Source organism: Chaetomium strumarium (genome assembly GCF_033439665.1).
Source record: "Chaetomium strumarium strain CBS 333.67 chromosome Unknown B0T15scaffold_6, whole genome shotgun sequence".
In the NCBI taxonomy this organism is placed as follows: Eukaryota; Fungi; Ascomycota; class Sordariomycetes; order Sordariales; family Chaetomiaceae; genus Chaetomium; species Chaetomium strumarium.
In genome coordinates, this window is record NW_026944434.1 from 739,866 (window position 1) to 767,402 (window position 27,537).

General features: G+C 56.0%; 11 protein-coding genes across 11 annotated transcripts; 6 read left to right on the forward strand and 5 right to left on the reverse strand.

Moving 5' to 3' along the window:
• Positions 1-1,272: 1,272 nt before the first annotated feature.
• B0T15DRAFT_559716 (uncharacterized protein) lies at positions 1,273-2,741 on the forward strand (the record flags this gene model as incomplete). Its single annotated transcript, XM_062870515.1, has 1 exon — positions 1,273-2,741. The coding sequence occupies exon 1, from the start codon at positions 1,359-1,361 to the stop codon at positions 2,739-2,741; it is 1,383 nt and encodes a 460-aa protein (XP_062718820.1). The 5' UTR covers positions 1,273-1,358.
• Positions 2,742-3,204: 463 nt separating this feature from the next.
• Positions 3,205-5,299, forward strand: B0T15DRAFT_559722 (flavonoid 3',5'-hydroxylase; the record flags this gene model as incomplete). Its single annotated transcript, XM_062870516.1, has 2 exons — positions 3,205-4,411; positions 4,498-5,299. Exons 1-2 carry the CDS (start codon positions 3,579-3,581, stop codon positions 5,297-5,299), a joined length of 1,635 nt encoding a protein of 544 aa, XP_062718821.1. The 5' UTR covers positions 3,205-3,578.
• Positions 5,300-5,349: 50 nt separating this feature from the next.
• B0T15DRAFT_559724 (Isochorismatase-like protein) lies at positions 5,350-6,485 on the forward strand (the record flags this gene model as incomplete). The annotated part of the gene is made up of 2 exons (XM_062870517.1): positions 5,350-6,034; positions 6,166-6,485. Exons 1-2 carry the CDS (start codon positions 5,716-5,718, stop codon positions 6,483-6,485), a joined length of 639 nt encoding a protein of 212 aa, XP_062718822.1. The 5' UTR covers positions 5,350-5,715.
• A 55-nt stretch (positions 6,486-6,540) lies between these two features.
• B0T15DRAFT_538927 (uncharacterized protein) lies at positions 6,541-7,454 on the reverse strand. Its single transcript, XM_062869706.1, has 3 exons — positions 7,125-7,454; positions 6,971-7,041; positions 6,541-6,876 (listed from the first exon to the last, which is right to left on the reverse strand). Exons 1-3 carry the CDS (start codon positions 7,311-7,313, stop codon positions 6,786-6,788), a joined length of 351 nt encoding a protein of 116 aa, XP_062718823.1. The 5' UTR covers positions 7,314-7,454; the 3' UTR covers positions 6,541-6,785.
• Positions 7,455-8,951: 1,497 nt separating this feature from the next.
• B0T15DRAFT_568749 (uncharacterized protein) lies at positions 8,952-11,236 on the reverse strand. The gene is made up of 2 exons (XM_062870782.1): positions 10,832-11,236; positions 8,952-10,771 (listed from the first exon to the last, which is right to left on the reverse strand). The coding sequence occupies exons 1-2, from the start codon at positions 11,165-11,167 to the stop codon at positions 9,347-9,349; spliced, it is 1,761 nt and encodes a 586-aa protein (XP_062718824.1). The 5' UTR covers positions 11,168-11,236; the 3' UTR covers positions 8,952-9,346.
• On the forward strand, positions 11,233-13,795 carry B0T15DRAFT_538931 (uncharacterized protein). The gene is made up of 3 exons (XM_062869707.1): positions 11,233-12,403; positions 12,457-12,485; positions 12,554-13,795. The coding sequence occupies exons 1-3, from the start codon at positions 11,490-11,492 to the stop codon at positions 13,360-13,362; spliced, it is 1,752 nt and encodes a 583-aa protein (XP_062718825.1). The 5' UTR covers positions 11,233-11,489; the 3' UTR covers positions 13,363-13,795.
• On the forward strand, positions 13,370-13,820 carry B0T15DRAFT_374893 (uncharacterized protein; the record flags this gene model as incomplete). The annotated part of the gene is made up of 2 exons (XM_062864221.1): positions 13,370-13,494; positions 13,562-13,820. Coding segments are annotated over 2 exons (384 nt in total), but the record flags the coding sequence as incomplete, so codon positions are not given.
• A 47-nt stretch (positions 13,821-13,867) lies between these two features.
• Positions 13,868-15,754, reverse strand: B0T15DRAFT_495616 (amidotransferase-like protein; the record flags this gene model as incomplete). Its single annotated transcript, XM_062867116.1, has 1 exon — positions 13,868-15,754. One exon carries the CDS (start codon positions 15,752-15,754, stop codon positions 13,868-13,870), a length of 1,887 nt encoding a protein of 628 aa, XP_062718827.1.
• Positions 15,755-16,284: 530 nt separating this feature from the next.
• On the reverse strand, positions 16,285-18,553 carry B0T15DRAFT_262094 (multicopper oxidase-domain-containing protein). Its single transcript, XM_062863351.1, has 3 exons — positions 17,089-18,553; positions 16,941-16,999; positions 16,285-16,837 (listed from the first exon to the last, which is right to left on the reverse strand). Exons 1-3 carry the CDS (start codon positions 18,424-18,426, stop codon positions 16,486-16,488), a joined length of 1,749 nt encoding a protein of 582 aa, XP_062718828.1. The 5' UTR covers positions 18,427-18,553; the 3' UTR covers positions 16,285-16,485.
• Positions 18,554-23,121: 4,568 nt separating this feature from the next.
• B0T15DRAFT_402193 (aspartic peptidase domain-containing protein) lies at positions 23,122-24,478 on the reverse strand (the record flags this gene model as incomplete). Its single annotated transcript, XM_062865145.1, has 3 exons — positions 23,122-23,763; positions 23,815-24,169; positions 24,240-24,478. The coding sequence occupies 3 exons, from the start codon at positions 24,476-24,478 to the stop codon at positions 23,122-23,124; spliced, it is 1,236 nt and encodes a 411-aa protein (XP_062718829.1).
• Positions 24,479-25,606: 1,128 nt separating this feature from the next.
• Positions 25,607-27,257, forward strand: B0T15DRAFT_438186 (CRAL-TRIO domain-containing protein). Its single transcript, XM_062865863.1, has 2 exons — positions 25,607-26,441; positions 26,502-27,257. The coding sequence occupies exons 1-2, from the start codon at positions 25,843-25,845 to the stop codon at positions 26,947-26,949; spliced, it is 1,047 nt and encodes a 348-aa protein (XP_062718830.1). The 5' UTR covers positions 25,607-25,842; the 3' UTR covers positions 26,950-27,257.
• Positions 27,258-27,537: the final 280 nt, after the last annotated feature.

The window sequence follows — 27,537 nt, forward strand, 5'->3', positions numbered from 1 at the left end:
ATCCTTCATACGATCTCGATGTAGTCTAGTTCGTGCTCGTGCCCAAGTGATGCAAGCCAAGTCCAATGCTATGCTAGTTGTTGTTCCTGCTTCGAGTGTCCCCGGTGACGTCACTGCCCAGCCGCGTGTTTGTTTCAACCGCACCCAACCAACGGGAGCTTGCCATTCTGTTTGTAGCTTCAGCCACGTATGTAAGGAATTCACCTGGTATGAATTTTCCCGGTTTCTGCTGAGAAGAGATGAGCTGCGATGTGTATGTGAGTCTGGTTGGACAGGAGTCACAGCACTAAGCCGACTCGATGGTGAACGTATCAGGTTCAACACCAGAGAGTTTATTCTGCTCCCCTTGTCGTTTGCACCTTCCAACACCGCTCAACGATGAATTGGCTCGCTGATTTCTTCAGCTGCCATGATTCCCACAAGGGCCAGCTCGTCGGCAACAAAGATCACTCATCCACCAACATGTACATACACCACTTCCGCAAAATTCTAGCTGCACTTTGTGGTCCCGCAACTCTCAGACATGCGTGTCTGACGGAAACCCAACGAACGACTCCGCCAGGCCATACTCCGCCAAGCCATCCCTTCTGTCCCCTGAAACTAGACCAGTGCAGGCAAATCATGGTGAGATGGCAGTGCTTGAAACGCAGATAAAGATTCTCGAATGAATATGGGTTAGAACTGACACGCCTCGGATGGGGCCTCTGTGGTGAGATGTGAGACGTTCCTAAGGCTGTCGTGTCCGGCAGCTGCATGTATGTACATACCTGAGACACAGCTTTGTAACCAGGCTCAGAGAGTCAGAGTTGAAACAAGTGTCATTACCTCTGACAACAATGGGCTAGAAACCGGGACCGTCCGGGTCTCACTCTCAACTGGAAGGCCGTTGAGAAAGAGAGAGAGAAATGATGGAGCGCAAGCCATCGGGCTATTTCAATCTGGACTCAACCCTCCATTTCCCCTCGTCAGCCAACTCAACAAGTCTCTGCCAACTCACAGATGGGACAAATCTTCTCCCGACCGCCAGGTAACCGCGATCTGTTCTGGCTCGTGCCGCCTAGCGTTGAAGCTCGCCGCCGACGTCGCCAGCGCCACAGACGAGCAAGCCTCCGGTCTTATTCCGCAACGCCCAACCACACAACCACCTGCTATTCCCATCCCTGCATGTTGCAGGACCCTTGCCTGATTTCCGCCTACGCGACGCAGGAAGAGGCTTATCATCCATCAGAGTGAGTTCGTTCGACCTGATCAACCGCGGACAGCCAACCCCTTCCCAAATTCCACGTCCCTTTCCATCGTTACTACCCTATCACCGCCCTACTCCCAACTGACCCCAGCTCTTAAGAATCAACCACAAAATGCCAATGCCGGACTACTACACCCACGCTCTCCCGGACGGAGTTAACACCTGCGTGCTCGAAGACATCCAACTCCGCCGCAAGATCGTCAGCCGCGCCGACAACAACATGATGATGAACCCCGGCCTCACCACTACCACGACCACCACCACCACCACGACGGGGAAGAGGAACACCAGCAGCAGCCCCCTCCTGGACGACGACAAGAAGGAGCTCTCAGAAGCCCTCGAGCAAGAACAAGCCGCGCTGCGTCTCGCGCTCGACCTCTCCCGCAAACAGCAGCAGCAGAGGCAGGAAGAGACGGAGCGGCGGGCACTGCTCGAGCAGACGCGGCTCGAGGCTGCGTATCGCGCGCAGCAGCAGCAGCATCGGGAGCGGAGTAAAGAGGCAGAGAGGCGCGGGAAGGAAACTGGAAAGGAGCGGCGGTTGGAGGAAGAAGCAATCCGTGCTGCCGCCGCCGCATACCGGGTGCAGAAGAGGCAGGAGGAGCAAGAAAAGGAAGAAGAACAAGAAGAGCGGAAAAGGGAGCATGAGCGCGTCGTCCGCGAGCAGCTCGCGCGGGAGCGGGAGTTGAAGCTCCAGGCGGAGATGGAGAGGATGCGGGTTAGGGCGGAGGAGAAGGAGAGGCTTCTTGCTCGGGAGGAGGCCGCTGCTGCTGCTGCTGCGGCGCTGAAGCTGAAGGTGAAGCGGGAGCATAGATGGCAGGAGGAGATGCGAAAGGAGATGATGGCGGAAGAACTGAAGCAGACGCAGCAGCTGCTGGAGGAAGCGGCGGTCGCGAGGGCGATCGAGGACTCGATCGTCACCGAGACGACGCGGAAGTTGGTGGACGAAGAAGGAGAGAGGAGGCGAGCCGTCGAGGCTGTGAAGGAAAGGGCGCGGCGCGAGGCCGAGGCCAGGGAGCTTGAGGAGAGGCTGCGGAAGAGGGTCGGGGGTGCTGCTACAAAGAAGGGGCCTGGTGGACCGTTTGGCCTGGGGTTCTCGCCTCTTGGTGGAGCGAGGGTGGGCGAGGTTCGGGCGTTCGCTACTCACGGCGATGGGGCCAAGCCTGCGGCATACCATCCGACCAGCGGGCCGTACACCGGTACCACTTACGGTGGAGATAATATGGGCCTGCTGAATCCCCTGCGCGAGGAGCCGACTTGGTATGATCACACGCCACGGCCGGCACCTGCTCCTCGGCACGATAACCGCCTCGAAAACCACTTCAACGGGTTTGACCATTGGGACCGTGAGCTTGGTCTTGGCCATGACGGGCCCAGGGTCTGGCGCAAGACGACAACGGAGCGCTGGGAGACAGTCGTCGAACACGAAGGCCACGACCGTCACAATGGTTGCCGGCGTTGCGAGGAGGGTTTCAAGCCCACCAGGGACTTTCTGTGAGCATATGAACCGCCCATATTTGGGACAGATCGAGGTCTTCTTGTCTTTCTTTTCGGTCTGGATGTGAAACGGGGCATCTTATGTACGGTAATGCAGTTGAGGGTGTTCAGGATAGAAGGTAGGGCCGGCAATCTGAATTCAATAGAGGGCAAGGTTCATAATTCATTATCGGTCATACTCAAGGCAAGTCTCGGGAGATGGACATGCGCGATTCGAGATCTACCGAGAGTACCTACATAGTAGGCACCTAGCCTGCTAAGTAAGTGAGATTCACCCCCAACTCTAGGCCTGGGTTGTCGAGTTCGAACCACAATGTCGCCCTCCCGCTGATGACATGACTTAAGGTGATAGGTGACATGCTACCTAGGAAACGCGGGCCGGCTGGTGGGGGTACGGCATATGCAGTCTACACACGGCGTCTCGAGGGTGTATAGCACGCGCTGGGCTCTCCCTCTTTCCATGGCGCAAACCATTGCCAATGATCGGCGAACCGGTGGCCCGCGGTAGGGTTACTGAACCCACCAGACGTGGGATGGGAGTGCCGGGACTGTAACGCTCAGGGTCGTACAAGACATACGTGGTGCCGCACGTCTCGTGGGATTGTAAGTGGGCTTTGCCGCTTCTGCATAATCTGCAGCGGACAATTCCCCATCTCTTGCTTTGGGTTGTCTCGCAATGATGGGGGGTTGCATTCAGTCTCCTCTCGCTTGGATTATATCCTTACTGTCCCGTACAAACTGTTCCACCTACCTGTTCTACTCTAGATGATATAAAGCCCAGCGGTAAACCGCGGCAACTGCGTTTCTTGTGCGTCCCATCCAGCTAGTTGTGTCCTCCATGGCTCTCCTCAGTTTCGGGAACCTCGCGCTATTAGCGCTGAGCTACCTTGCCTGGAGCGCCGTGTACCAGATCGTCTACTACCGGTTCTTTCACCCGCTTGCGAAGTTCCCGGGCCCGTTCTGGGGCAGCGTCACCAGATTATGGATCGCATACCACAACGCCAAGGGAGACGAAGTAGCCACATTGCAGAAGATGACTGAAAAGTACGGCCCCATTGTCCGCATCACGCCGACGATGCTGCTGGTCAACGACGCCACCAAGCTGCCGGTCATCTACAGCCGCAACGCCGCCAAGTCGCAGCATTACATTACGGGCAGCTTCGGGAAGGACGAGTCCGTGTTCAACATGCAGGACGCCGCTGTCCACGCCCGGTTCCGCAAGCTTGTCGCCGGCCCATACAGCTTCTCCAGCGTGAAGAAGATGGAGCCGCTGATCGACGAGCAGATCCAGCGCTGGATTGACAAGCTCGACACGCAGTTCGCGCGCACCGGCGACAAGCTCAACTTCGCCGCCTGGGCCGTGTACATGGCCTACGACGTGATCTCGTCCATCGGCTTCGGCGCGCCCTTTGGCTTCATCGAGAAGGGCGAGGACGTCGGCGGGCTGATCGAGGGATTCCACGTCGGCCTGCTCCCGTTCGGGCTCATGGCGCGGCTGTATCCCTTCACCAACTGGGTCAAGCGCACCCCGCTCGCGAAGTACCTGGTGGCCAGCCCGGAGCAGAAGTCGGGCATTGGCGCCCTGATGCGCTTCCGGGACCGCCTGCTAGAGCAGCGGCTCAAAGACATGGAGGCTGGCTCCACGAACGGCCGGATGGACCTTCTCCAAGCGTAAGCCTCTGTCCTTTGCATTAATGATATAAACAAAGAAAATAAAACAGACAAAAAGCCAACAAACTTGCCAACCTACCCTCCAGCTTCCTTGACGCCCGCGACGACAACGGCAAGCCCCTACCGCTCGAATTCGTCAAAGCGGAGGCTCTCCTCGTCATGATCGCAGGTGCCGACACGACCGGCACGGCCTTCCAGAACCTGATCCTGCACATCCTCTCGCACCCAGCCGTGTACGACAGGGTACTCGCCGAGATCGACGCCGCCACGCGGCAGGGCCTGCTATCCCCCGCCGGCACCGTACCCACATACGACCAGGTGCTGGCACACTGCCCGTACTACGTGGCCTGCGTGCGCGAGACGCTGCGCCTCACCCCCTCGGCGCCGGGCATCTTCCCGCGGCTAGCGCCCTCCCCAAACGGGCTGGTGCTCCACGACGACGACAACGACAACGGGCAGCGGCACTACCACGTCCCGCCGGGCACCGAGCTGACGTGCAACCCGTGGCTGGTGCACCGCGACAGGCGCGTCTACGGCGCCGACGCCGACGTGTTCCGCCCGGAGCGCTGGCTCAACGATACTACTACTAGCAGTAACGACAACGGCAACGGCAACGGCAACGGCAACGGCAACGGCAACGACAAGAAGGCGGGGGTGGTGGCGGCCGAGTATGCACGGTACAACTTCGCGTTTGGCTACGGCACGCGCGTGTGTCTGGGCAAAGACATGGCGTACATGGAGCTGTTTAAGGCGCCGCTGCATTTTCTGAGGACCTTTCGGGTCGAGGTCGTGGATAAGCAGCGGCCGGCAAGGTTTCGAGTCAAAGGGGGGGTAATGTACTTTGAGGATATGTGGCTTACCATTGAGAGGCGGGCACCTGTTGTCTGAGAGGTTTTGTTTGTTGAGAGGAGCAGCTTGATGGGGAGGAGGGGAGGGGTGGTGGCCCTGGTGGGGGTGTGTTCTTGTCTTGCAATGCCGTCATGAAAGAAATGCTGTCTTCCCTTACTAATCCATCAGAATTCCCGTTGTTAGCTCTTTCCAGAGCGGCAGGTTTGTGACAGGCGTGTTGTGACAAAGTGCCACGAAGTTGACTGAAGGAGACACTAGGCTGCTTGTTTTGGTTGAGGTAGATATAATGATTGTGGGGATACACCGACTAGGCGTGAAGTGACTCACAACATCCGCGGAGTGTCCGTACCTACCCTCTGGGGTACTGGCATCTTTTCCTGAACATCAAGAGTTCTGAGAAGCTTTTCATCGAACCCGCCAGAGACCAGGACTACCCTCTATCCCAAAAATACAAAATGACAACCAAAACCGCCCTCTTTGTAATCGACATCCAAAACGATCTCACGACAGATCCCAAGACTCGAATCCCTCACGCAGACCGCATCAGAACAGCGGGCACCAAGATCCTCTCCGTTGCCCGAGCACGCTTGGACAAGAACAGTCCATCATCCACCCACCACACGGATGTCCCGCCCCCAGCCCTGATCGTCTTCGTACAGCACGAAGAGAGGCCCGAGGACGGCCCGCTCGTCCGAGGCAGTGAGGCCTGGAAGCTGGTGTTTGAGCCACGAGCGGACGCACCGTACTATGAGCGCCTCGTTGGCAAATACACGCGTAAGCTTCCCTCATCGTCTCAGATTTTGTGTCTTCAACTCCTATAGTTGGGACATACACCTCCAAGACTGCGGTACCCTTGACCCTTGAGGACCGATGCTGATGATGCATGATGGTATTTATATTTTCAGGGGACACATTCCAATCCAACCCGTCCCTCGCCTCCGAGCTCAAGGAACAACACGGCATCCAACAGATCGTGGCCTTCGGCATCCAGAGCGAGTGCTGTGTCGAAGCGACGTGTGCGGGTGCGCTCGCTGCTGGGTTTGGCGTCACGCTTCTGAGCGGGGCGCACTCGACTTATGATGATGTTCCTCAGGGGCCGGATGGGAGTGTGAGTAAGACTGCGGTGGAGATTGAGAGGGAGGTGGAGGAACGGCTGAAGCGGAAGGGGGCGAGGGTCGTGGCCTGGGAGGATGTTGTTGCCGAGTGGGAGAGGGACGTTTGTTAGCTGTATTTATTTGTCGGTTGGGAGACATTGGTAACGCTGAAACAGATAGTAAGTAGGGGGTACCAGACGGTGTCTATTATTTCTTTGTTTAGGGCTAAGGACCGTTGTGCTCCCTTTCTAAGTGTCAATCTCTGTAGATTTCCAAACTTCTGTGCAGAACTGGGTCACAGCCAAGTCCATCAGTTGCGGCCCATTCGAAAGAGTGGCACAGAAGTGTGGTTAACTGCCGTATTCCGCTCCCCATAGCCGCCTTGTAAGCCAGCAGGATAACGGCACACCCCTCTCACCCCCAGTTCAGTCTTAATAGTATTTAGGTTCGGGAGTCGGAGTCGGCGCCGGCGTGATAGTAGGCGTTTCGCCGAGCTTCAGCGGAGAGGATGTGGGAAAGCCCCTGTGTGCAACCCGAATCAGTGATCTGCTCAGCCGCTCTCTCTCTCCCTCCTCACTGCCAACATCGTTCTCTCCACTTCTGATTCTCAACTTACGCGCAAGCACTCGACTTCGAGATGACCTCGCCGACGGGCGTGTAGCCGAGACATCCGTAGCATGCGCACACCTATTGCACAGGGGTGAGCATTTTGCACCGGTACAGATTTGTATTATCATTAGGGGGTGGGTGTCGAAAGGGCTGGAACATACCCCGTCTCGACCGCCTGAGATGCACTTGAAGATTTCGTCGGCTCCCTTGGGGTTCAGGAAGCAGGCCGTGTTGTCCATGATCTCTTTGCAGTTGTCATTGCCATTGTAGTCACACGGACCGTAGTCGACTGCTGGAGCGGCTAGTGTCACGGCCACGAGGCACGAGAGGATGCCGATGGATAGCTGCATCTTATGGTGAGGTCTGCTGCGGCCGAACAACGAAGGAAGCTCTAGTCAATACATAAGGCGTGTAGGGTGGGAATTTGCCACGTGGAAGTATTTATAGGTGTTTAGGAGTGGTGTCGATGGTTGCGTTATCTGGTTGCAATTTACACGTACATTTTTTCCCGTCCATGTGGTATTGCTGCCCCCTCACGTTAATATCGCCATATATGGAGATGGTAGCCAAGAGTGAGTTTAGGCTCGGTAAATACCCGTGGGGGCATGAAATCCAACCTCTTTTGGGCAGTGACAGAACAGATCGACAAATCCTTATGACATTGGCCAACAAGACCAAACGAGGGACAACCTCTGCAAAGGTCTGCTGCTTCTAAACCAGCGGATTCTTGTATCCTCTCCCAATCACGCTGCGGAACGCTAATACAGGTAACAGCCCTCAGGTAACACGACCTCAGAATGAGCCTCTTGACCTCAGAGAAGTACCTCGCCCCCCGGGGATTGCCGTGGGGTAGGTTGGAGAGATGCGTACCCAGAGTCCGATGAGGTGTTTTGAATCATTTATTGGCCACAGTGCTCGGATATACCGCCATCAGCGCGTGACTCCGAGATTGGTTCCGACATCCGCAGGAGCTCAAGATGCAAACCGTCAACCGTGGCGGTAGCCTCGACTAGCTACAGGCAATTCTGTTCCCGTTCACGAAGAAGAGATCTCGCCAGCTGTTGACAGCCTATGTCAACTCCGGGTTAAAGGACCCGGGTATCCTGAATTTCGAGTTTGGGTCCATCAGGAACCAAGGGGAGGAGCACATCTCCTCCGTGCATCTGACCGAGCGGCTGGCGGCACTCCATCACGAACTTCAGAACCCCCGGCCTCGCGGATGGTTGGAACGACAGCTCGCACTGCGAAGCGGCGCCCGGCATGTCATGATGGGAACCATGATCGGGATCCTGGTTGCCGTGCTGCTGGGGTTCCTCTCCTGGGCTGTGGGCATCTTCCAGGCTTATGTGGCGTATCAAGCTTGGAAGCATCCTATTCCAATAGTAACTACCTACTTAAGGTGGAGGCTCAAATTCAACCGGCGGGAGATTTCCTTTCGGGGCTGTACAATACAACATGCCAATGTTAGTGATCAGACGAAACACGGAAACCCACACAGGACGCCACAGAGGTGGGGTTGGGCACTACCAATTACCGAACCGGCTAGTATGAGACCCTTCGTGACTACACGCCCATTCGCATTCTGTTGGGCCGGCATGTACCGATCTCCTATTTCTCCTGGATTATTTCTCAGTTCCTTCCGCTTGACGAGTTCTCCAGGTCCTTCTCTAACAATGCCTTGACCTCTAACTACCAGATCCAGATCCTGATACAAACCAACAGCTTCTAGCCCATCGCTATGCCCATGGAGCTTCCCATCCACACACCGCGCAATGGTCGTCTTGTAGTTCAAGCTTTTTAAATTAGGCATTTCATCCATCAGGCTCATAGCAGTGTGCTTACTCACCTAAGTAGGTAGGTACAATACCTAAAATGACCGGATGCTCTATCGCCCACAGCTCTCGGTCGTTATAGGAGAGGTTAGACAAGAAGAAAATATGACCCTAGGAAAGACATCACACGCAGTCCATTCAGGTACTACTAGTGCCTGCTATACAATACATCATTACCGTTTAGCATCGTTGAGCATCATTACAATGGTGAGACCGTGAGAGCGTCAAGTGGTAAGTCTTGGCTGTTCAAAAGCCAATACTGAGAGCTAGAACAAGTAACCCCCGTCGACCTGTTAACCCCGTATCCAATATCCATAGTAATATCGCTTCATGAGATATAAGGTACGGTAGGATACCTGGCAGAGAGGTCTGCAATCCAGCATAACCTCATTATCTTAATAATCTTAGCAAACACACAATCCTTACAGGAGGGTATAAACGGAAGTCCTCGCAACTCCCTCCATCAGCCATGACGAGAGACTGCCTTTTGATGACACCATCCTCATCCTGCTGACATGCGAAGCCCTACCTAGAACATTCGTTTCCTCGGTTCACGAGGTCTCCAGATCTTTCTCCAACAACGCCACAACCCGCGAATACACATCCTGACACAAATCCACATCTTCCAGCCCGCGGTCATGCCTGTGGAGCTTCCCATCATCCACACATCTCGCCACGGCCGCCTCGTAGTTCAGGCTTTTCATGCGGACCTCATCCATCAGGCTCTGCGCGGCGACATAATCGGACATGAGATCTACGCCCACATCTTGTCGGTTCGGAGAGCCACCACCACGAGATTGATCGAGCGTCCTTCCCAAGATGACCTCTATCAGCACGCAGCCGAGCGACAGGAGCGTCGGGTTGCGCTTGGCCATGATACTACTACCAGTAGTTGTACCTCCGCAATCGCTGACCGGCTCAAGCTGGTCTTTCCCTTCCAGAGGAGGATGATGCTGTTTCAGCAGAATGGGATACCAGTACATTGTTGGGCTATCAGGCTTCCGGATGAAATAGATATGGCGGCTCGTCAGGATGGTGGGCAGCCAGGGGGTGCCGTGGAGTTGCAGGACGCTCGAAGAGATGGTCACAGCCAGTCGGAGACGGTCTCTGTATGATAAGGGAGGGAAAAGAGCCTTGTGTTCCAGGATCTCTCGTAAGGATACCAGAGACCAGGAGGAGTGCGAGTCATTGGAGTCGGGGGCCGGGTGGATGGAATACCGCCTAGTACTAGTACTAGTAGAGGACTGTGGGAGTTGGTCGATGAGAATTCCGTAAGTGTCCGTTGCTGCTTGTTTCTGGGACTGGCGGAGCTTTTCGCATAGATCGTCCAGGGTATTATCCCCGGCGTTTGAGAATGCGACGCCACTGGCGATGCTGAGAGTCAGCTTAGGAAGCAGCGTCTGTAGCTCTGTGTTTGTTTGCGTGACTATGGTAGTAGTGGTCGTGCTGGTGGATGAGGTCAATGTGGTTGACTGAGAAAAGCCGAAAGATACAGCCTTCCTTGCCTTCACCCTGGTTTGAGCCGGGGTTGATTTCGTCGTACAGCTCGGACTGAGAGTCCGAGAAGCAGGTTCCCATGCTGCTCTGATGAGGACCTCTTGCCAAGTTGAGATTTCTTCTGGGCTTGCTTCGCCGAGGTGTGCTTTCGGCACGAAGGAGATGGCTAGCCGAAAGCAGAGGTCCTTCATGATCTTGTCGCTGTCGTCTGTCGGGCAGATGTCGGCCGAGCGTCTCTGCAGCCCCAAGCCCACATCATGTTTACAGGAACACCGAAAGCCACTCCGTAATGCCCGGTGGAAACTGGTAGCCATGTCCCGCAATACTGTAAACAGTTTTGTTTGAGACCGTACTCGACGCTCCGGCTCAAGTTCGATATTTCGGTCTGTAAGGTTCTCCAGATTCGACACGCCGTTCCGGATCGTGGAGAGCTGGTCGTCGTAGCGTGAGCGTTTTAGAGTGAATATGCCCCGCCTTAGCTCCGAGACATTGCCATCTCTTTATAAGTCGATTTCTGCCTTGATTTCGTCAATGGCGACCTTGATATCGCTGATGGTGGCCTCGAACACGTCGTAAGACTTCCAGAGGCGAAATTGGATCCTTTTTTGGACGGCGTCCTGGCGCCAGAGACCTCCGAGAGGATCGTCGATCATGGCTTCGATATCCGAAGGCGGGACAATCCCCACCAGGAGCTTCTCGCAGACGTTTTGCAGCTTCACGCGCTCTGTTTGCAGGTTGCGGACAAGGCTCTGTAGCTCCCGCTTGTACTTCCGCCATCGCTGAATTGTCGAGAGGCCTTCGCCGTAATGCTCGAGCGCCGAGATGACGAGCGGGATTGAGCCGAGCACGATGCCAGCGACCTCGAAGCCCGACATCGTTGCGTCCGGTCGCAATGCTGTGGACCGTGGTGGCCTCGTGGGAGGACGAGCTCGCCTGAGGGGCGGAGTTGGAGACGGGGGAGTTACGCAGGCGAGCGAATTTGCCGCCAGACCGGACCTGAAAGCCAATGGCGAGCCCCGACGATGGCGTAGCAGTTGAGCCCCGTTCGTGCATGCTTCGTGCTCTGTACCTCCCCCCGCTCGGCACTGGTAACTTGTAAGCGAAGTCAGCATCATCCTAACATGAGCCATCCTCCCCTCTGAGACCCCTCAGAAAAGCAAAATATCATTCAGACTGGATCTTGCATAAGTGCGCGCCATGACGGACAGCATCGCTGGCCATGTCGCCCGGTGTCTCACCCTTTTCCGGGCCCTGCTGGAACCTCCAGACGGCGACGATTTGGACTTCCCGGACCCGGGGGTTGTGCTTCAGATGATGGACGAGCGGTCCCGGTTCAAAGTATGGGCTGGGAATATCGGAGCTCACAGGACCGGAATGAGCTCGCTGGACTACCGGCTTCGGGACGCTTCACACATCAAGAGCCAGGTCCTCGATCTTGTGCGGGACCTTATCCAACTAATCGAGGACGCCTCAGCCATCGCCAAAGGGGAGGAAACGCCTTGGGATCAACGTGATTCGGGTGAGGATGGTTATGTCGGCAGCGATTCCGACGACGAGGCTCCCGACACAGAGCTTGGTCAGATCGCTGCCGACATGGCGGACGTGATCAACTGTCTCCTTCGCCTCACCGTAACCATACGGAACCCAGCACCACACGATCGTTACATCCAGGCAAAGGACACAGATGCCTCTTACTTCGAGCCTTATGATGTGCAGCATGTCCGCTCCAAATTCAGCGAGATCGAACCATGGCTTGAAGAACGCCTTGGGAAAGCAATCAGCCGGAGACGACAGTATTTGAGATACCGGCAATCCCACCACCAAAAGCTATCGCGCGGACTTGATCAGGAGCTGGATGAGGGGAATGGTTTGGAGGATGAGACAATTGCGTCTTCGATACCCAGCCACCTGAAAGAAGGCCGCAATACGGATACCTCGGTTCTCCGAGACGATGGCTCCGATGCCGGCATGTCGCAGACTTCATACGCCACGTCTATGGCCAGCTCGGATCGACTCACCATCCCCCCGCTGCCCAAGGAAGCGTATGCCGGCCCCTTCGAGTGCCCTCTCTGCCACATGATCATTGAAGTCAGGGACAGAAGGGCGTGGAAGTAAGTCGGCGCATTCAGTATAGCAATATCGACTGCTAACCAGTGAAAAAAAGGAAGCATGTTTATGGTGACCTTCAGCCATGTAAGTAACCTCCCGATGATCAGAAATGTGTTGCCTAAAAGATATCTGCTCACCATTTGCATCTGAAGATGTGTGTCTAGAAAACGATTGTATGACCCCTGAACGGGAGTACTTCCGTCGTCACGAGTGGATTGAGCACGTCAAGCAAAACCACTGGAAGACCTACAGATGCCTTCTGTGCCAGTCAAAGCTTTCTTCATTCGCGGACTGCAAGAGCCACTTGGAGGCGTCTCATCCAAGCAAACGGTCTCCTGGAGAGCTGGATGCCTTGGTGAAGCTCTGCGAACAGGCGCTCGATATCTCCAAGGGAATGCCATGTCCCCTGTGTCGTGAAGACTTGAATTCCATTCCACAGTATCAGTGCCACGTGGGTCGGCATCAGGAGCAGCTCTCTCTTTTTGCCCTGCCTTCACTGGATACAGAGGGCGAAGTGGATGGCGACGAAGAGGACAGTGGGGATCACCAGGATACCGATTCCATTCTTGAAGACCAGGCCGACGCCCATTCCCGATCGCAAATTGTTAGTCCCGAAAGCGGAGAGCATCCAACTGGCGGCCATGAAGATGCCTCCTCTGTACCTGACGGCTATATTGTAGAGGTGAAGCGAATTTACAGAGAGAGGGAGGGAATGGAGGAGGAAGAGCTGACGGGTCGGCGGAAGACCCATCTCGACGGCCAACTCGAGGTCCCCGAGAAGGTGACGATTGATGCCGCGTTGAGGGAATTGAAGGAGGCTCAAGAGAGACAAATCGACTGGATGAAGCAGGCCACAGAGCTTCTCGCGGGAATTAAAGCCGCGGAACACATCTGGAAGGAGAAGGACGCGATGGGAGAAGATGGTTCTGCACCGTACCCACCCTGCCTCCAGCTGGACTGAGACTGGTGAGTCTGCGAGGGACCATTTTCTCTATAAGCACGCGTTTCCCCAAGCCGACGGCCTGTTCCACTGCCCATGGGAGGGAGAGGCGAGCTGTAACCATAAGCCCGAGAAGCTCAAGTGCAACTACGAGTAAGACCCGATTGTTCCCTTACGCTCCTAGAGTTGGTCCCACTAACGAACACCACCTAATGTGCAGCAAGCTTGTGGACTCCCACCTCAAGCCTTACCGCTGCAAGGTTGAGGGTTGCCAAAACGACCGGTTCCGTTCTACTGCCTCCCTTCTCCGACATGAGCTAGAGGCACACGCCATGCACGGCCACGGTGAGAAGCCTTACCTGTGCACATATGAGGGCTGTGAACGCTCTACTCCTGGGAATGGTTTCCCGCGGCAATGGAAGCTGAGGGGCCACATGAGGCGCGTGCACAACGACAACGGCACGGCGGCTCAGCCACCTTGTGATAGCGTGCCACCATCAAAGCACGACGGCTAAGGTAGCTACTCCTACTCATTCCCGTCCAATGCCGGGAGATAAACGCCCTCCATCCTGTCCTTCATGACTCTCTCTGCCGAGGCGGGATCCATCCGCTCCTCCGGCCCAGCGCGCATCATCTTGCCCACGAGGAACATGAGTTTGCCCTGTGGGTAGGCCTTGAGCTTGCCCTGTTTGAAGCGTAAGAATTCGCGCACAACCTTGTCCTCTCCGTCGACAACCTTGTCGGCAAGCTCCGCGTATTCCTGCTCGGACAGTTCCTTGAACCACAAATTGCCAGCCTCGATTGCTTGCGTAACGCCGCCGGTGGTCACTTCGCCGCGGAAAACGCTCCACAGGAGCTCCTTGGCAACCTTGGCCGTTACCTCCTTGCGATGAAGGTGGCAGAGTATGGCGGCCAAGTCCGTCGACGGGACATGGCACTCGCCGTCGGGGGTCATGCCGAGGTCGGAAGACAGCTCGGTGAGCTTCCCCAACTCATGCAGGCACCAGTTGGCGGCGAGCAAGGCGTGCCGCTGGTCAGACTCAGTGTCACCACCCAGACCGAGTCGCTCCTCCAGCGCATCGAGGACGTTGTAGAAATACTGAATGCGCGCCCCATTGTCCAGCATCATGAGTGACATGGCATCCTTGGAGCTTAAGCCATACCTCGCCACCAATTCATCAATCTCCGTATCAGGCAAGACGCCCATTGAAGATGCCAGATGGCTAACTAGGTCTTCCCCGATCACAACCGGCCCCAGGTCCGGGTCGGGCATGTACCGGTAGTCGACCTCGCCCTCCTTCCCGCGCAGACGGCGCGTCTCAGTGCTGCCAAGCGACCAGCCGCGCGTTTCGCCCTCGACAACACCCCCTGCCTCCAACACTGCAATCTGCCTGTCCCGCTCGGCAATGATGGCGTCCTCGACCGCCTTGAAGCTGCTTAGATTCTTGATCTCGGTACGCGTGCCTAGGGGTTTCCCCGCCGCAACATCCTCAGCCCTGCGCACCGACACGTTGACATCGGCGCGTAAGCCGCCGGCCTCCATGCCAAGCACACAGGCATCCACAGCCCCGAGCAGCATCTGCACCTTGCGCACGAGCGCGGCCGCCGTAGCCGGGTGCCGGATCTGCGGCAGCGTGATGATCTCGATGAGCGGCAGGCCGACGCGGTTGAAGTCCAACCACTGCACCTCACCGGGCTGCGCCGTCGTCTTGGCCGTGTCCTGCTCCATCTGCACCTGGCGGATGCCGATCTCGACGCGGTCGCCGTCCTCGGCCGCGATGCCGTCGCGCGCGTGCAGCACGACGCGGCCGTCGCGCGCAAACGGGTGGTAGTACTGCGTGATCTGGTAGCCCGCCGGCTGGTCCCAGTGGAAGTAGTGCTTGCGGTCGAAGCGGCTGACGGGCTGGACGGCGCAGCCCAGGGCGAGCGCGGCGCGCACGGCGGGGATCAGCGTCTCGGGCTGGAAGAGCGGCTGCGATCCCGGCATGGCCAGGTCGAAGAGCGCGACATGACTGTTGGGGAGGTCGTTGAATGACGTCGCGGCCGGAGAGAAGAGCTTGCGGGCGGTGTTGAGCTGTGCGTGGATCTCGATGCCGACCGTCAGCTCCCAGCCGGGCACGGTCTGGTTGTCGGCGTTCTTCTTCTTCTTCTTGCCAGATGCCTTGAGCGCCTTTGCCTCCTCCTTCAGCTGCTTGCGGAGGGGAGTGACTGGTGTGGTGGGCACGGTGGTCGCATGGTTGGAGGGGCGCGGTGTCGTCGTTTCGACTTGGCTCGCGAAGTGTCGGCGTTGAGGACTCGAGCCGAAGGCCGCGCTGGCCGAAATCCGCGGAAATTGTGCGTGCAAACAACCCCGACGGCTCAATTGGCCAGTCAGCAGGTATCTGCTGAGCTCGGTCGTCGAGATCCGACCCATCGAGGATGTTGGATGGTTTCCGCCGTTGTGGGCTTGTTGAGAAAGCTTCACGGTCAATCGGAATTCGGAAAGCTCCCTGGTCAGAAACCGAGTCATGCCAAGCTTGTCGGAGCCTCGGAGGTTTCCGGCGATAAGCTTCCTTCCCGAGACAAGCCCCACCACCAGGGCCGGGCCGGCCGGCAGGAAGGTGCGAACGTGCGACCCTCGACGGTCAGGAGAGCAAAGGACCCCTGACCAGCCGGAGCTTCTTGAAGCAGTGCAAAGGATTTCATCCTTGATGTCTCTCACCATTTCGCATCTTCCATTCTGCAGCTCTTCATTGATTTCCATAGCCCGGTCAGTGCGGAACAACAGGCAACAGGCCAACAGCAGCACTGCCCCCCTCTCCTTTATTCAAGCTTGGATTCAACAATTGGAGTTTATGCACAATGCAATTCAGCAATTGTGAACCTGGATATCCCGACAATTTGGAGTAAAGCAGTGGGCTCCGTTACAATCAGGTACCTTGGGAAGAACTCGCTGACCCCTCGCTGACAAGAAACTCAGCGTCAGACGATTGTTATGAGGAACTTCAAGTTAGGTATTTCACAATACACCCATAGGAAACCAACTTTACATGTACAATACAATAAGTATATCAAAACCAAAAGGGATAACCTTCTACCCTGCCGGACAACCCAAAATTTGATCCAAAACCGTCATTTTCCGTCGTCATCCACTCAACCCCCAAATCAAATCCCGGAATCATCCTGCTCATAGACAGGCTTGAACATGGACCACGACTTGCAGATATCATCAAACACGCCCCGGTCCGTCGGATCCGCCACGATCTGGGCCTGGTTCTCGACCAGCTCGAGCGAGAGCCCCTGGCTGGCGTGCCAGGCGATGTGGCAGTGGGTGAGCCAGGCGCCCGGGTTGTCGAGCTGGAAGGCGAGGGCGAGGTAGCCGCCGGCGGGCAGGGTGCTGGTGTCGCGGCGCGACGGGTTCGTCGTGTTGAGGGCGCTCGTGTCGCCGGAGAAGGTGCCCAGGCCCATGCCCACCACCCAGAAGTCGTGGCCGTGCATGTGGATTGGGTGAGCGAGGCTGTTGGTGAGTTTCACACATGTTAGTGGGTTGTTGGAGAATGGAGCAGGGGAGGGAGAGTGATGAAGGGGGTAGGGTAAGGTAGGTAGATTTGTCGACTTACGGAATATTGCTCAGGTCCTGGATGACGAGGACGGCCCATTCCGGGTCGGTGCCGCTAGCCTGTGCGGAAATGGCTTGGTCAGTAACCATCTCGGGTATCTGGCATTGACAGAGATGGAGAGGGAGGGGCAAAAACGAAAGGAACTCACATTGACGCTCACGACATTATATTCGGTAGGGAAGATGCTTTTCCCCTCGAACACCTGCTTCAATGTCGGGTTCCCCCAGTCGAGCCGCAGGCTGCTGGTGTTGACGGTCCATTGGAAGTAGTTGACGTCTCCGGTCCGGTTGAAGCCGAAGGACAAGTCTTCGAGCACGACTCCGCCGTCGAGATTGGCCACGTTAAGCTTCAGGTATGGCTCCGTGTTCTCGAGCGGTTCACCGAGGCAGCTGTGGGAGGTCGTCACGGTGCTGGACGAAGTGGGATCCGAGGTGCTGGTCGCGTCGTACCGGACAATGCCCGTGATGTTTAACGCGTTGTAGTTCGTGAGGCAATCGGTGATCCAGCCGCCGCGGATCCAGTAGTCGCCGGGTTCGGCGTTGGCCTCGACAATCACATCATAGCGCTGCCCGATGGTGAGCTGGACGTTGTCCGTCGTGTAAGGGACGATGGGCACGAGGTCGTGCGCAACGACCCTCAGGCTGTGCCCGTCGATGCTGAACTGGAAGGCGGCGTCGGTACCCGAGTTGATGAGTCGGAGAAGGTATTTCTTATCCTTCTCAAAGACGGTCTCGAATTTCTTCCCCGTACCCTTGCAGTTGGGGTCCGTCGACGTGCTGCAGTCGAACGAGTTGGTGCCGTTTATGAGGCCAGTCTCCATGAAGACGGGGTTGCCCGTTCTGGCAACGTCCCACAGCGCGAAGGCCTCCTTGTGTGACCAGTCCTGCAGGAATAGGACACCCAGGTCCTCGTCGTAGTGGTCCGTGGTGGGGCCGCGCAGGACCATGCCGCCGAAGAGGCCCTCGGCGTACTGCAGACTGAAGTGGCTGTGGTACCAGGTCGAGCCGTACTGGGTGACGCGCATGCGGTATGTCTGAGTCTCGCCCGGGGCAATGCCGCACTGCGAGACGCCGGGGACGCCGTCGTTGATGCTGTTGTTCAGCTGCCGGAGCCCGTGCCAGTGGACGCTGGTTCCGTTGTTGGACATGTTGTTTGTGACGTGGATGACGAGGTTGTCGCCCCAGTCGGCGATGATGGTCGGGCCGGGGATGGTGCCGTTGAAGGTCATGCACGTCCGTTGGTATCCATCAGGGGCACAGGGCCCTTCCTCGACCGAGAGCCATTTCTCCACAGTCTTTCCGGTCTCCGGCGTTGTCTCATAGTAGTTGGTGTCGGTGGAATAGTCACCCCAGCAGTTGCGTGACTTAGGGGTGTTTTCACACGAAGATGACTGGCGAGGTTGGAGCAGGGCGTCTGGGCTGGTCGGGATGGACAAGGCAGCCGAGCCAGCAACCGTGGCAAGGAAGGAAAGGACTGACTTCCTCATGGTAAAGAGTAGGTTCCCCGTCAAGGATGTGCGGGATTCGATGAAGACCGGGTAGTGAGCGAGAGATCTTGCTCTCAACGAAGTGATGTCTTGGAGGCTGGCGGACAGATCCTCTCGGGGATGGATGAGGGAGGCTCAACGCCCTTATATGTTCCCACGGACCGTCCATCGTGATCACGACCTTGACGACAGCACCCTCAAGGATGGAACTTCTTCGGCGTCCGTGCCTCGAGGTAAGGCAGCCTCCGAGCCGGAGAAGCCGAGCAGGAAGTATCGCCGACTCTCCCGTTCCACCGCGGTGTGCTGACATCCCTGAGTCACGCATCAATAGTCTGATGGGCAGTGCATAGGGGAGCATTCGGTATGACAATATTAGACCGTGCCGTACAGCTCGGGTACGCACAAACCTCGTTTGGGTTTGGCTCTATGATCTCTAAGGATTCCGGGAATGCGTGGGGGAGGACATAGCGGCGGGAGTAAGGGGAAATGCTCGAGGAGACGCCCGAGACTTACTAGATCGGATCCGAATTCCGCACAGCAACGTTCCTCGAGAGGTCATGAATTCGAGGGATGAGGCAGACACGTCCAACGCTCGCAGGTTAATACTCGATGTACCCCGGGTATTCCTTCCCGCATTGGGTAGAATACAGCGAGTTGAGGCTGGCATCCTACCTGCCGCGATGCTTATTTTACCCTCAGGGAACAAGTCTGTGTCACACAAGGATCCTGGACTGAACCTGGAGAGTGTAAGTATCAGTGTCATATTGTGCAATTATCTATACCGTACCTTGCCCACCAGGTCAGCATCTGAGTGCAGACAGTGCGCCGCTTGACCCAAGGACGGCAGGGGAGAACTGCGAAGAGCTCGGTCGTCGGTACAGCAGAGAGGCCGGCCACCACGGAGCACAAGCTTTTCTTGGAGACTCTGTCGGCAGGCTTGTCGTTGCTACTGGCGCTATGACGGCGGGGGCCTGCAGTCTTGAATCCTCCAATAGTTATGAATACGGGCTGGAGGACAAGGCTCTGCACGCAAACTGCACTGCAAAAGCAAGTACCTTCTCGGCCGGCGGAAGGAGTTCCGGGGATAACCAGGGTGCATCGTCCAGGGGTCGCAGGTGTGTTTACGTAGCTCCCATCGCATCCCGCACAGATCGTGGTGGGTCCGGATCGCGGCAGAGGTACGTAAGCCCTCGCAAGCGATGGTGACTCGTGAGGAGCAAAAAGGAGATATCGCGCTTAGCGACGGAATGTAGTAACATAACAACAGCTAGAAGAGGAGAGACATGACAAAGTTGATGGATCCTTGACAAAGGGCTCGATGAGGATGCCGGAGATACGAGTGAGGCTCAAGTACGGAATATACGAAACAGTCTTCACCGACTATGTCAGACGCCAAGGAGAGGGCCTCGAATCCTCAGGGCTGTACATACATTGGTCGGCGAACCCTGAACTTATAAGCGCCCCATATAGGTGAGTGGCCCATTCAGCTTCGACGCCGCAAAAAGAACCCGGATCAGGGCACGTGGCGGAGAGGCCCTTGAACCTCCACTCGTTAGTATCCGGGGATATCAACGGAATCCTACAGTACGGGATACCCTGTAACGTAACCAGGGGCTGGCCGAGCGCCGCGGAAGCAGGATGTGCACAGGGATCTGCAGGAATCCCTGGCCATGTCCACCGAGATCGGGAAACAGAGCGCCGGACTACGGAGTACGTACGGAATAGACCACCTTCCCAAGGCCAGGAACGAGCAGCGACGGCTGCATGTCCTGGCTCTCATCGGAAAGCATTATGAAACAAACACAGCGATGGTACCCCACGGACCCTATGGTAGCCTCGCAGGGTACTCTCCACGCAAGCGAGGCGCTCGAGCCTTTTTGCTTTCCAGATGCCGAAATTCTCTCTGGTGGCCTGATGTTGGCTATGAACACGACCTCGGCCGAGGTAAAGAACGTGCGGTTGCAGACCGTTTTACAGAGCTGCTCCTAGGAAGGCTGCAGTCAGCTCGTGATTGGTACTGGCCATGGCATGTGAGCTTTGTGACTATTCATCTTTCTTTCGAACCAGGTTCTTGTGCCATGCGCCTATGCGCGGTGGCTGATGTATCGGCAAGGCGTGCCGAGCTCCTGCTTATGTGCTTTTTTATCTGTGTGTACAACCTAAAACCACAAGACGTGCCGCAGCCTCCCGCGTCAGCTGCACTCCATAGCACCGTGTCCGGCCCCAGTTCTCCACGGAAGTTCCGGATCGGCTCGGCGTTAGCAGGAGAGCAATGACCAGGTTCCTCAGCCAGACGCCGAGATTTCCGTGGCGAGACTCCTCACATGCGCACTCACAAACATAATACTGACAACTCAGATATCCTCAAGCTTTCAATTTCCTGGGTCTTAAGCTCTAGTAAGCTATATGTATATGACGTCTCGGTTCGATATCACGTCAATCAAGGCAGGGCTGATCAATACCGAGCTGTCGGGCTTACCAGGAGAGCACAGTTTCAGCCGAAATCCCGGGACCCAGGAACCCGGAGATGCCATTGCTAAAGATAGGAAGGCAGCTGCATTTGGACGACTCTGGAAATGGACGGTGGCTCTGGATAGGATCATTGCAGCACCATGACCAATGTTAATCTATCGTTGACCGGTCCTCCATCGTCTCGTGTTCAAATGATGCATGAACATGAGCTGTGCAGGTGATCTCCGCATGATTGAATCCGCCTTGTGATAATTGCCTGTCAGAATCGAGCACGCACCGTAGTGGCACAGTTAGTTCCTTCTAGGTGCGTCAGTGGTTGGGGGCACGCACACGGCCCGAATCCCAACCACAGAAGCAGGACAACTAATACAGCCTTATTGTCCCTTCGAGCACCCAAAAGTGCAGAACAAGCCTGATTTGTCCAAATCATTGTCTGTAAACGTATACAAGATTCACCCTCGTATCGCCTGCGCACATGCGCAACTGAGATGCGCTAGCCCTTACCAGAGAACGTCATCCTTAGCAGTTCCGGTGTCTGCCTACCTGAGAGGTTGAGATATGTCAGATCAGGCATTGGAGCTTTGCATGCATACGGTCATGCCCAGCCCTATGATGCTACGTTACATAGGCAAAACGGGAGACATTCGTGTCATTCCTGGTAAGTGCCCGTATATTCCAGCTCTATTGTATCCCCCTTCCCAGCCAATCAAGTGTGATCGCCCTCTATGGGTTGTTCTCATGGACAGCAACGAGCTTTGACGTGAGAAAACAAAGAGAACTCAACAGCAACACAATTTCCCGCTCTTGAGAGCCTTTGATTGGACGTGGTCCGTTACCATCTCTCTGGTTCTCTGCCCTGCGTCGTGTTAGTCCAGCCAGTCATGATGGGGCAATGGTTCGCGCTCCACCACAACCGTGTTTGCATTACAAAGAAACCCTTCAAAAGGGGGTTCTAGAAGTTAGCTGCTGGTGATAAATGACATGTAGCTTGTCAAACCAGTTAGCAGATGTTCCACAACGGCTCAGACATATCGCCCACCTACCTAGAAAATCTTCTCTTACCAGGGATTGTAAGAAATCCCGCATGCCACCAGGTCCAAGGAACTAAGACAAAAAGTGAACGTGAAATAGAATAGTACAAAAACCCGACATTGGTGATGACACATAGGTATCTAAAACCATAAGAAGAGCACAAAGAAAGGGAGTCGTTCTCAACACTCCTCAACCTAACGGCCCCATCTTGACAACCACAAATATATGAACCTCTGCCCCATCCAATCTCTTAGACATAGTACCGATAGTAAACTCGCAACCGTGACCTGCGAGACAGCCTCTCGCAGGAACAGAATGACCTGTCATGTCGGCAGCGGCGGCAGTAGTAGGCGCGGTGATGCGAGTAGCGACAGCGCCAGCAGCGGAGTGTGTAGAAGGTCACATCGCGTTGGCATATTGGACACCAGTCCCTCCAGGAGATCCAACCTCGCGGGCTCATGTTGTGGTCTTGGGTTGGTGCGCAGGCTGGGAGGGTTGAAGTGCGTTTCTGGTTTGATGTATTGTTTGGAGTTGAGGGCGGTGGCAGTCTTGGGTTGGTTGAGCAACTCGAGTCTTCGAGCCCTGGGCTACGAAGATGAAAGCAAAGCGAGGAGAGACAGAGAACGTGATGGCCTCAGTTTGGATGAGGCAAGTTTTGTCATGATATACTCGCTCTTTGCGAGTCATCACCGTTGTGCGATGCGTCTTGAGGAGAGCGTTCATGACACTTTAGGACAGGTGAGGGTGCCAGCTGCCTGAGCCTGATGGTCCTGATCTTACCTACTCTGCGTGCCATACTTCTTCCCTCCCCGTGCTAGTCCCCCGACACGGTATATCACCTCAACTGAAGGGAAACTTATTAGGTGCAGCTCTCAAACCTCGATGAGCTAAGTCAGGCTTCGGACGGGCACTCGGGAGGGGGGCACGTTGAGAGGGCAGCTGGCCAATCCTCGACCCCGCGTCGTTGTCAGCCGACACTCTGCTCCGACTTGTCTCACCAACCCACACCGACTTGTTCGTCAAATCGACAGAATCATCAAAAGTCGCTGCAAGCATCAAAGGTGTCAAGCAATCCTTCGGTACCTAGCTAAAGTAAAATAGCATCTCCAATCACCCCACCATTCGCCCCTCGACCACTGAGTTTCTGCAATCCACCACCTGCAGATAACCTGGCAAACCTCAATCCCTATATTAGTCGCAGTCCGGGCGCGAGGGAGTCGCAAAGCCAATCGTCCGATCCACGCCATTCCAGACGGTGTAGTACGACCTCAGCCACGGCGTGCCAAAGATCCACGCGGGCCGCCCATTGATCGGCTCGCGCGCCACCCGCTCCGGATCGACAAACACGCCCTGGCAAATGCCCGGCTTGCCGGGGTACTCGCCCACATTCATGTACTTCTTCTTAACCACCACATCCACCTTCTGCCCCGGGCTGCCCACCGTGAAGACCACATCCCGTACCGCACGGTCCAGCTCGTCACACGGCGCCCCCCACGCGCCTCGCTCATCGATCGGCTGAATCGCGTCCGACATGCGCGCGTACAGCTCGGCTGTGGTCTCGTGGTCCGGCGTAGACACGACCGCGCTGCCCGTGTCGATGAGCGTGACTGCGTCGGTCGAGTTGTGCAACGTATAGCCGTCGATGCGCGCCCCGCGTACGTCGACGACCCATCGCATACCCGACTCTGACAGAGGCCAGTTAAGAGGGATCTTTCGGAGAGTGCTAGGGATGTACTGCGATCGGTCGGTCCCGCCCAGCGTGAGCACGCCATCCCGGCGGCCGTTGGGTCCGTGAGACGGGATGTAGGAGAAGCTGAATTCGGGGGTGGGCAGCTGGCCTGATTCGACGAGCTGCCAAAAGATGGTGGTGTATGCGAACGTGACGTTGGGTTCAATGCCCCAGAGGGAGGTCGGTGTGGACGACAGGCCGAAGAGACCGTCGGGCGTCTGCTCGCGGAGGAGGTTGGAGTAGGTGTCGCAGATGAGTAACTGGCTCCCGCTTGTGGGCCGGTCAACCATGCGAACCGTGTCTGTCACGACGGTGCAATTCGCGTTTTGCTGCTGTGGGCCGTTGATTGTACCGCCGCCGCCACTGTTGAAGTACATTGTAATGCGGAACCCCGGTTGAGGAGAGAAGGAACTGGACTTGGACGGATCAAAGCGGGGATGTGTCCCGCAGGTCGTGCAGTTGTTGGCGGCGATCAACATCATCGGTGCACCTGTGTCGAAGATCAGGGAGCTACAAAATGGTCAGTCAACCTCAGCCAACGTCGCGAAGACAGCCGAGGCTCTTGTCAGCTATCACTTACAACTTCTGTGGAGGAGTGCCGACTAAGATGTCACCCGCCCATTGCAGTTTGACTGCACCCGGTTTCCATGCCGTTAGGTCGATGTTCGCAGGCCGAGCTGGACCGTCGCGCTTGAAGAGACCATCCAACAGGAAGGGTGCCAGATGCTGAGGCCGAGGATCCAGCCCAGAGTCAGCTTCTGGCCGTGCTGCCCCTGAGGTCAGTCCGAGGCAGAGAGAGAGCCACAAGAACGTCTTCATGGTTTCAACGGATCTTAGAACGGAATGAGGTGTTTGCTTTTCAGAGTTCACGAAGCGGATGATGCAGCCAGGATATCTCTTCCTGCCGAGGAGAGGAAACCAGCGTTATAAGGACTGGGATGTCGGAGTTCTTTAGCTATCTGAACGTCACGGCTAAGCATTTTGCATCTCATAAGGTAATAATATTAAGGGAAGGGGTCTATCAAACTCCCTCGTTCCTTCTTTGCAGAATGGTAGTGTGAGTGGACCTTTGTAGGCTGAGCCAGAACAATGGTAAGGAGGACCAGGGAGGACAATATTAAGCTTGGATGGAATGCAAGCGAGACACAATCCAAGGGAAACATGTCTCTGCCGGACCTTCTGCATCCTAGAATCAACTGCTTAAATTCTGCATTTATTGACAAGCCGCAATGTCTCGGCGTCTCTGGGAGTTGTCACTTGTCATTAGCTGAATCATTGAACGGAGTGGGGTGTTACCGGGCCAGCCTTCAGCTGCCGACCAGCTCCTGTCCGCTTCTGCAGCCTGACATTCTCTGATTGGGATGGTCGGCTTTGGGGGTTCTAAGAGATGGTCGGGCCGGGTTTGTGGCCTTCCATCCCGAGAGAGATGTTGAGTTTGACGGCGCATATCGGCTATTTCTGACAAGCCCGGCCCGAGATGGACGCGGATTCCTTGCTTCTCTCTGACCAAGGCAAGGAATGCAGGTGACACCCGGTGGGTATCATCTGATGAAGCAAGGAGACTGGAAGTTCCAGTGGCGTGCCGCGTACCCGCAACTTGCAATGGAGGTATGGTGGAACAACTCAACAGGCTGTCCCGAAGTACTCGTAGTTGCCGCTATTTAAGCTCCGGCAGTGTGGGACACGAACTGATGAAATATTTGGAAACTCCCGTTGTGGTAGAGGACGTTTGGTGCAATATACAATCGTCTAGGGCCAAGGCTCGTAGCCGTGATATCACGTCGCGGCCCGCCCTCGCATCATCCTTAGTCTCTGGATGGTTCGTGCCTTGGATTTGGTCGTGGTTAACCGGTGTGGGCATAAATTCGATAGACAGAGGTATTCCACCACAACTCCAAAGGATACCTATGTCAATAGCTGATAGAGATGTGTGTGACCTTCTAGGTTCGTTCAACTTCGTTGGAGAGAGGTCCGCGGTTCCGATGGAATCTTCCGGGTGGGGTAGATCTCCGATTTCGTCCGCCCCACTTAGAGATTCCCGTTGCCCCACCCAAACAATCATGCCTCACCCCAGAAGAAACGCAACTTGAAGACAGCAGGTAAGACAAGAAAGGGGCCAAACATTTACCATTCAAGGCTGTAAAGATTACCTTTTGCCTTCAGCGGAACGCAATACTGGAAGCATGAGTACTACGGAACAACAGCCCGAAGTGGTCCCCGCGGCGGACGCACCTGACGTTTCCAAAACCGCGGCCGACGCCACCAAACCTGAGGTTGTTGCTGCCGCGGCCCCTGCATCCACTGCAGCGGATACGGCGGCTGCTCCGGCACCGACAGAAGCAATCACGGAAGCAACCGCCCCTACTCCCAGTGAGACAAAGGAGTCTACCGAGAAAAAGGAGCCCGCCATTGAGTCAACACCAATTGGACAGCTCTGGACCCTGGTGAAAGCCTTCGGCCACCCTGAAATCTGGGGTGTGACACTGGTAGACCCGGCGGACCACGTCCCCACCCGCATCATCCTGCAAAAGTATCTCAACGCCAACGATGGCGACCTCGCCAAAGCCAAAGAACAACTGACTAAGACACTGGAATGGCGAGCTAAGACGAAGCCCCTCGAGCTGGCGGGCAAGGTCTTCAGCAAGGCTAAATTTGATGGCCTGGGGTATGTGACGAAGTACGCGCAAGAGGGATCGGATGAGCCGGAGGGCAAGGAGGTATTTACCTGGAATATCTATGGCGGGGTTAAATCGATGAATGAGACCTTCGGCAAACTCGAAGAGTGAGACACAAAGACCCCCACACAGCCGATTTGTTCATTCGCTAACCCGGTCATCACCAGATTCCTTGAGTGGAGGGTCGCGCTGATGGAGCTCGCGCTGCAAGAACTGGACATCTCGTCGGCAACCAAGCCCATCACTGCCGAATATGACCCCTACAAGATCTACCAGGTCCACGACTACAAGTCCATCAGCTTCCTGCGCCAGTCGCCGCAGGTCAAGGCGGCCAGCACCGAAACCATCAAGGTCTTTGCGCAGAACTACCCGGAGCTGCTCAAGGAGAAGTTCTTCGTCAACGTCCCTGCCGTCATGGGCTTCATCTACACCTTCATGAAGCTCTTTGTGGCGCCCAAGACGATCAAGAAGTTCCACCCGATGTCGAACGGCGGCAACCTGGCGAGGGAGTTTGGGGAGAGCAAGGTTTCCGAGCTGGGTGACAAACTGCCTGACAGCTATGGAGGCAAAGGCGGCAAGTTGGAGGAGCAAGGCAAAGGGCCATTGCTCGAGTAAGACGTGGTAATGGAGGGGCGAAGATTGAGATGTTGGTGTGTCACTCTGAGTAAATGCTCTCCGCTTAATTCTCCCAGCTTCCTGATATCAAGACCCCTTTTCGGCTCCTGTGTAGTCTCAGATGCTCAGACCAGCTGTGGCGCAAACCACATATGCTTACTTGAATCAAGTCTGTGCCTCAGAGACTAGAGCAGTGGACCTTACGTGTTTGTGTCGACACGTTGTCGCTTTGAGTACCTAAGCGGACATAGCGGATAAGTCCGCACCACCACCGCCGCCCATACCAATTACATGCAGATCTCGCGTGGTCGCTTTTCCAAACTCCGTTAGCATCGTGCTTTCGACCCCTGCATACCGTGCTGTGCCAAGACCCGCATGTCAAAAGCCCAGCCCACAAGCATCCAGGGGCCAGGGGTGAAGAAGGGGACAACATGCCTTCCCTCGCATCTTTTGTTTTTGTCCAACAACAGATGAACACCTGGCTCGGCAATAAGATGGGGTGTCATTATGGCATGTCGGGGCTCAAGGTTGCTCCCCGAGCTTCTTGAGAAGCGTTCTGGGAGTTGCACTGGTGTCCCCACAAGGTAG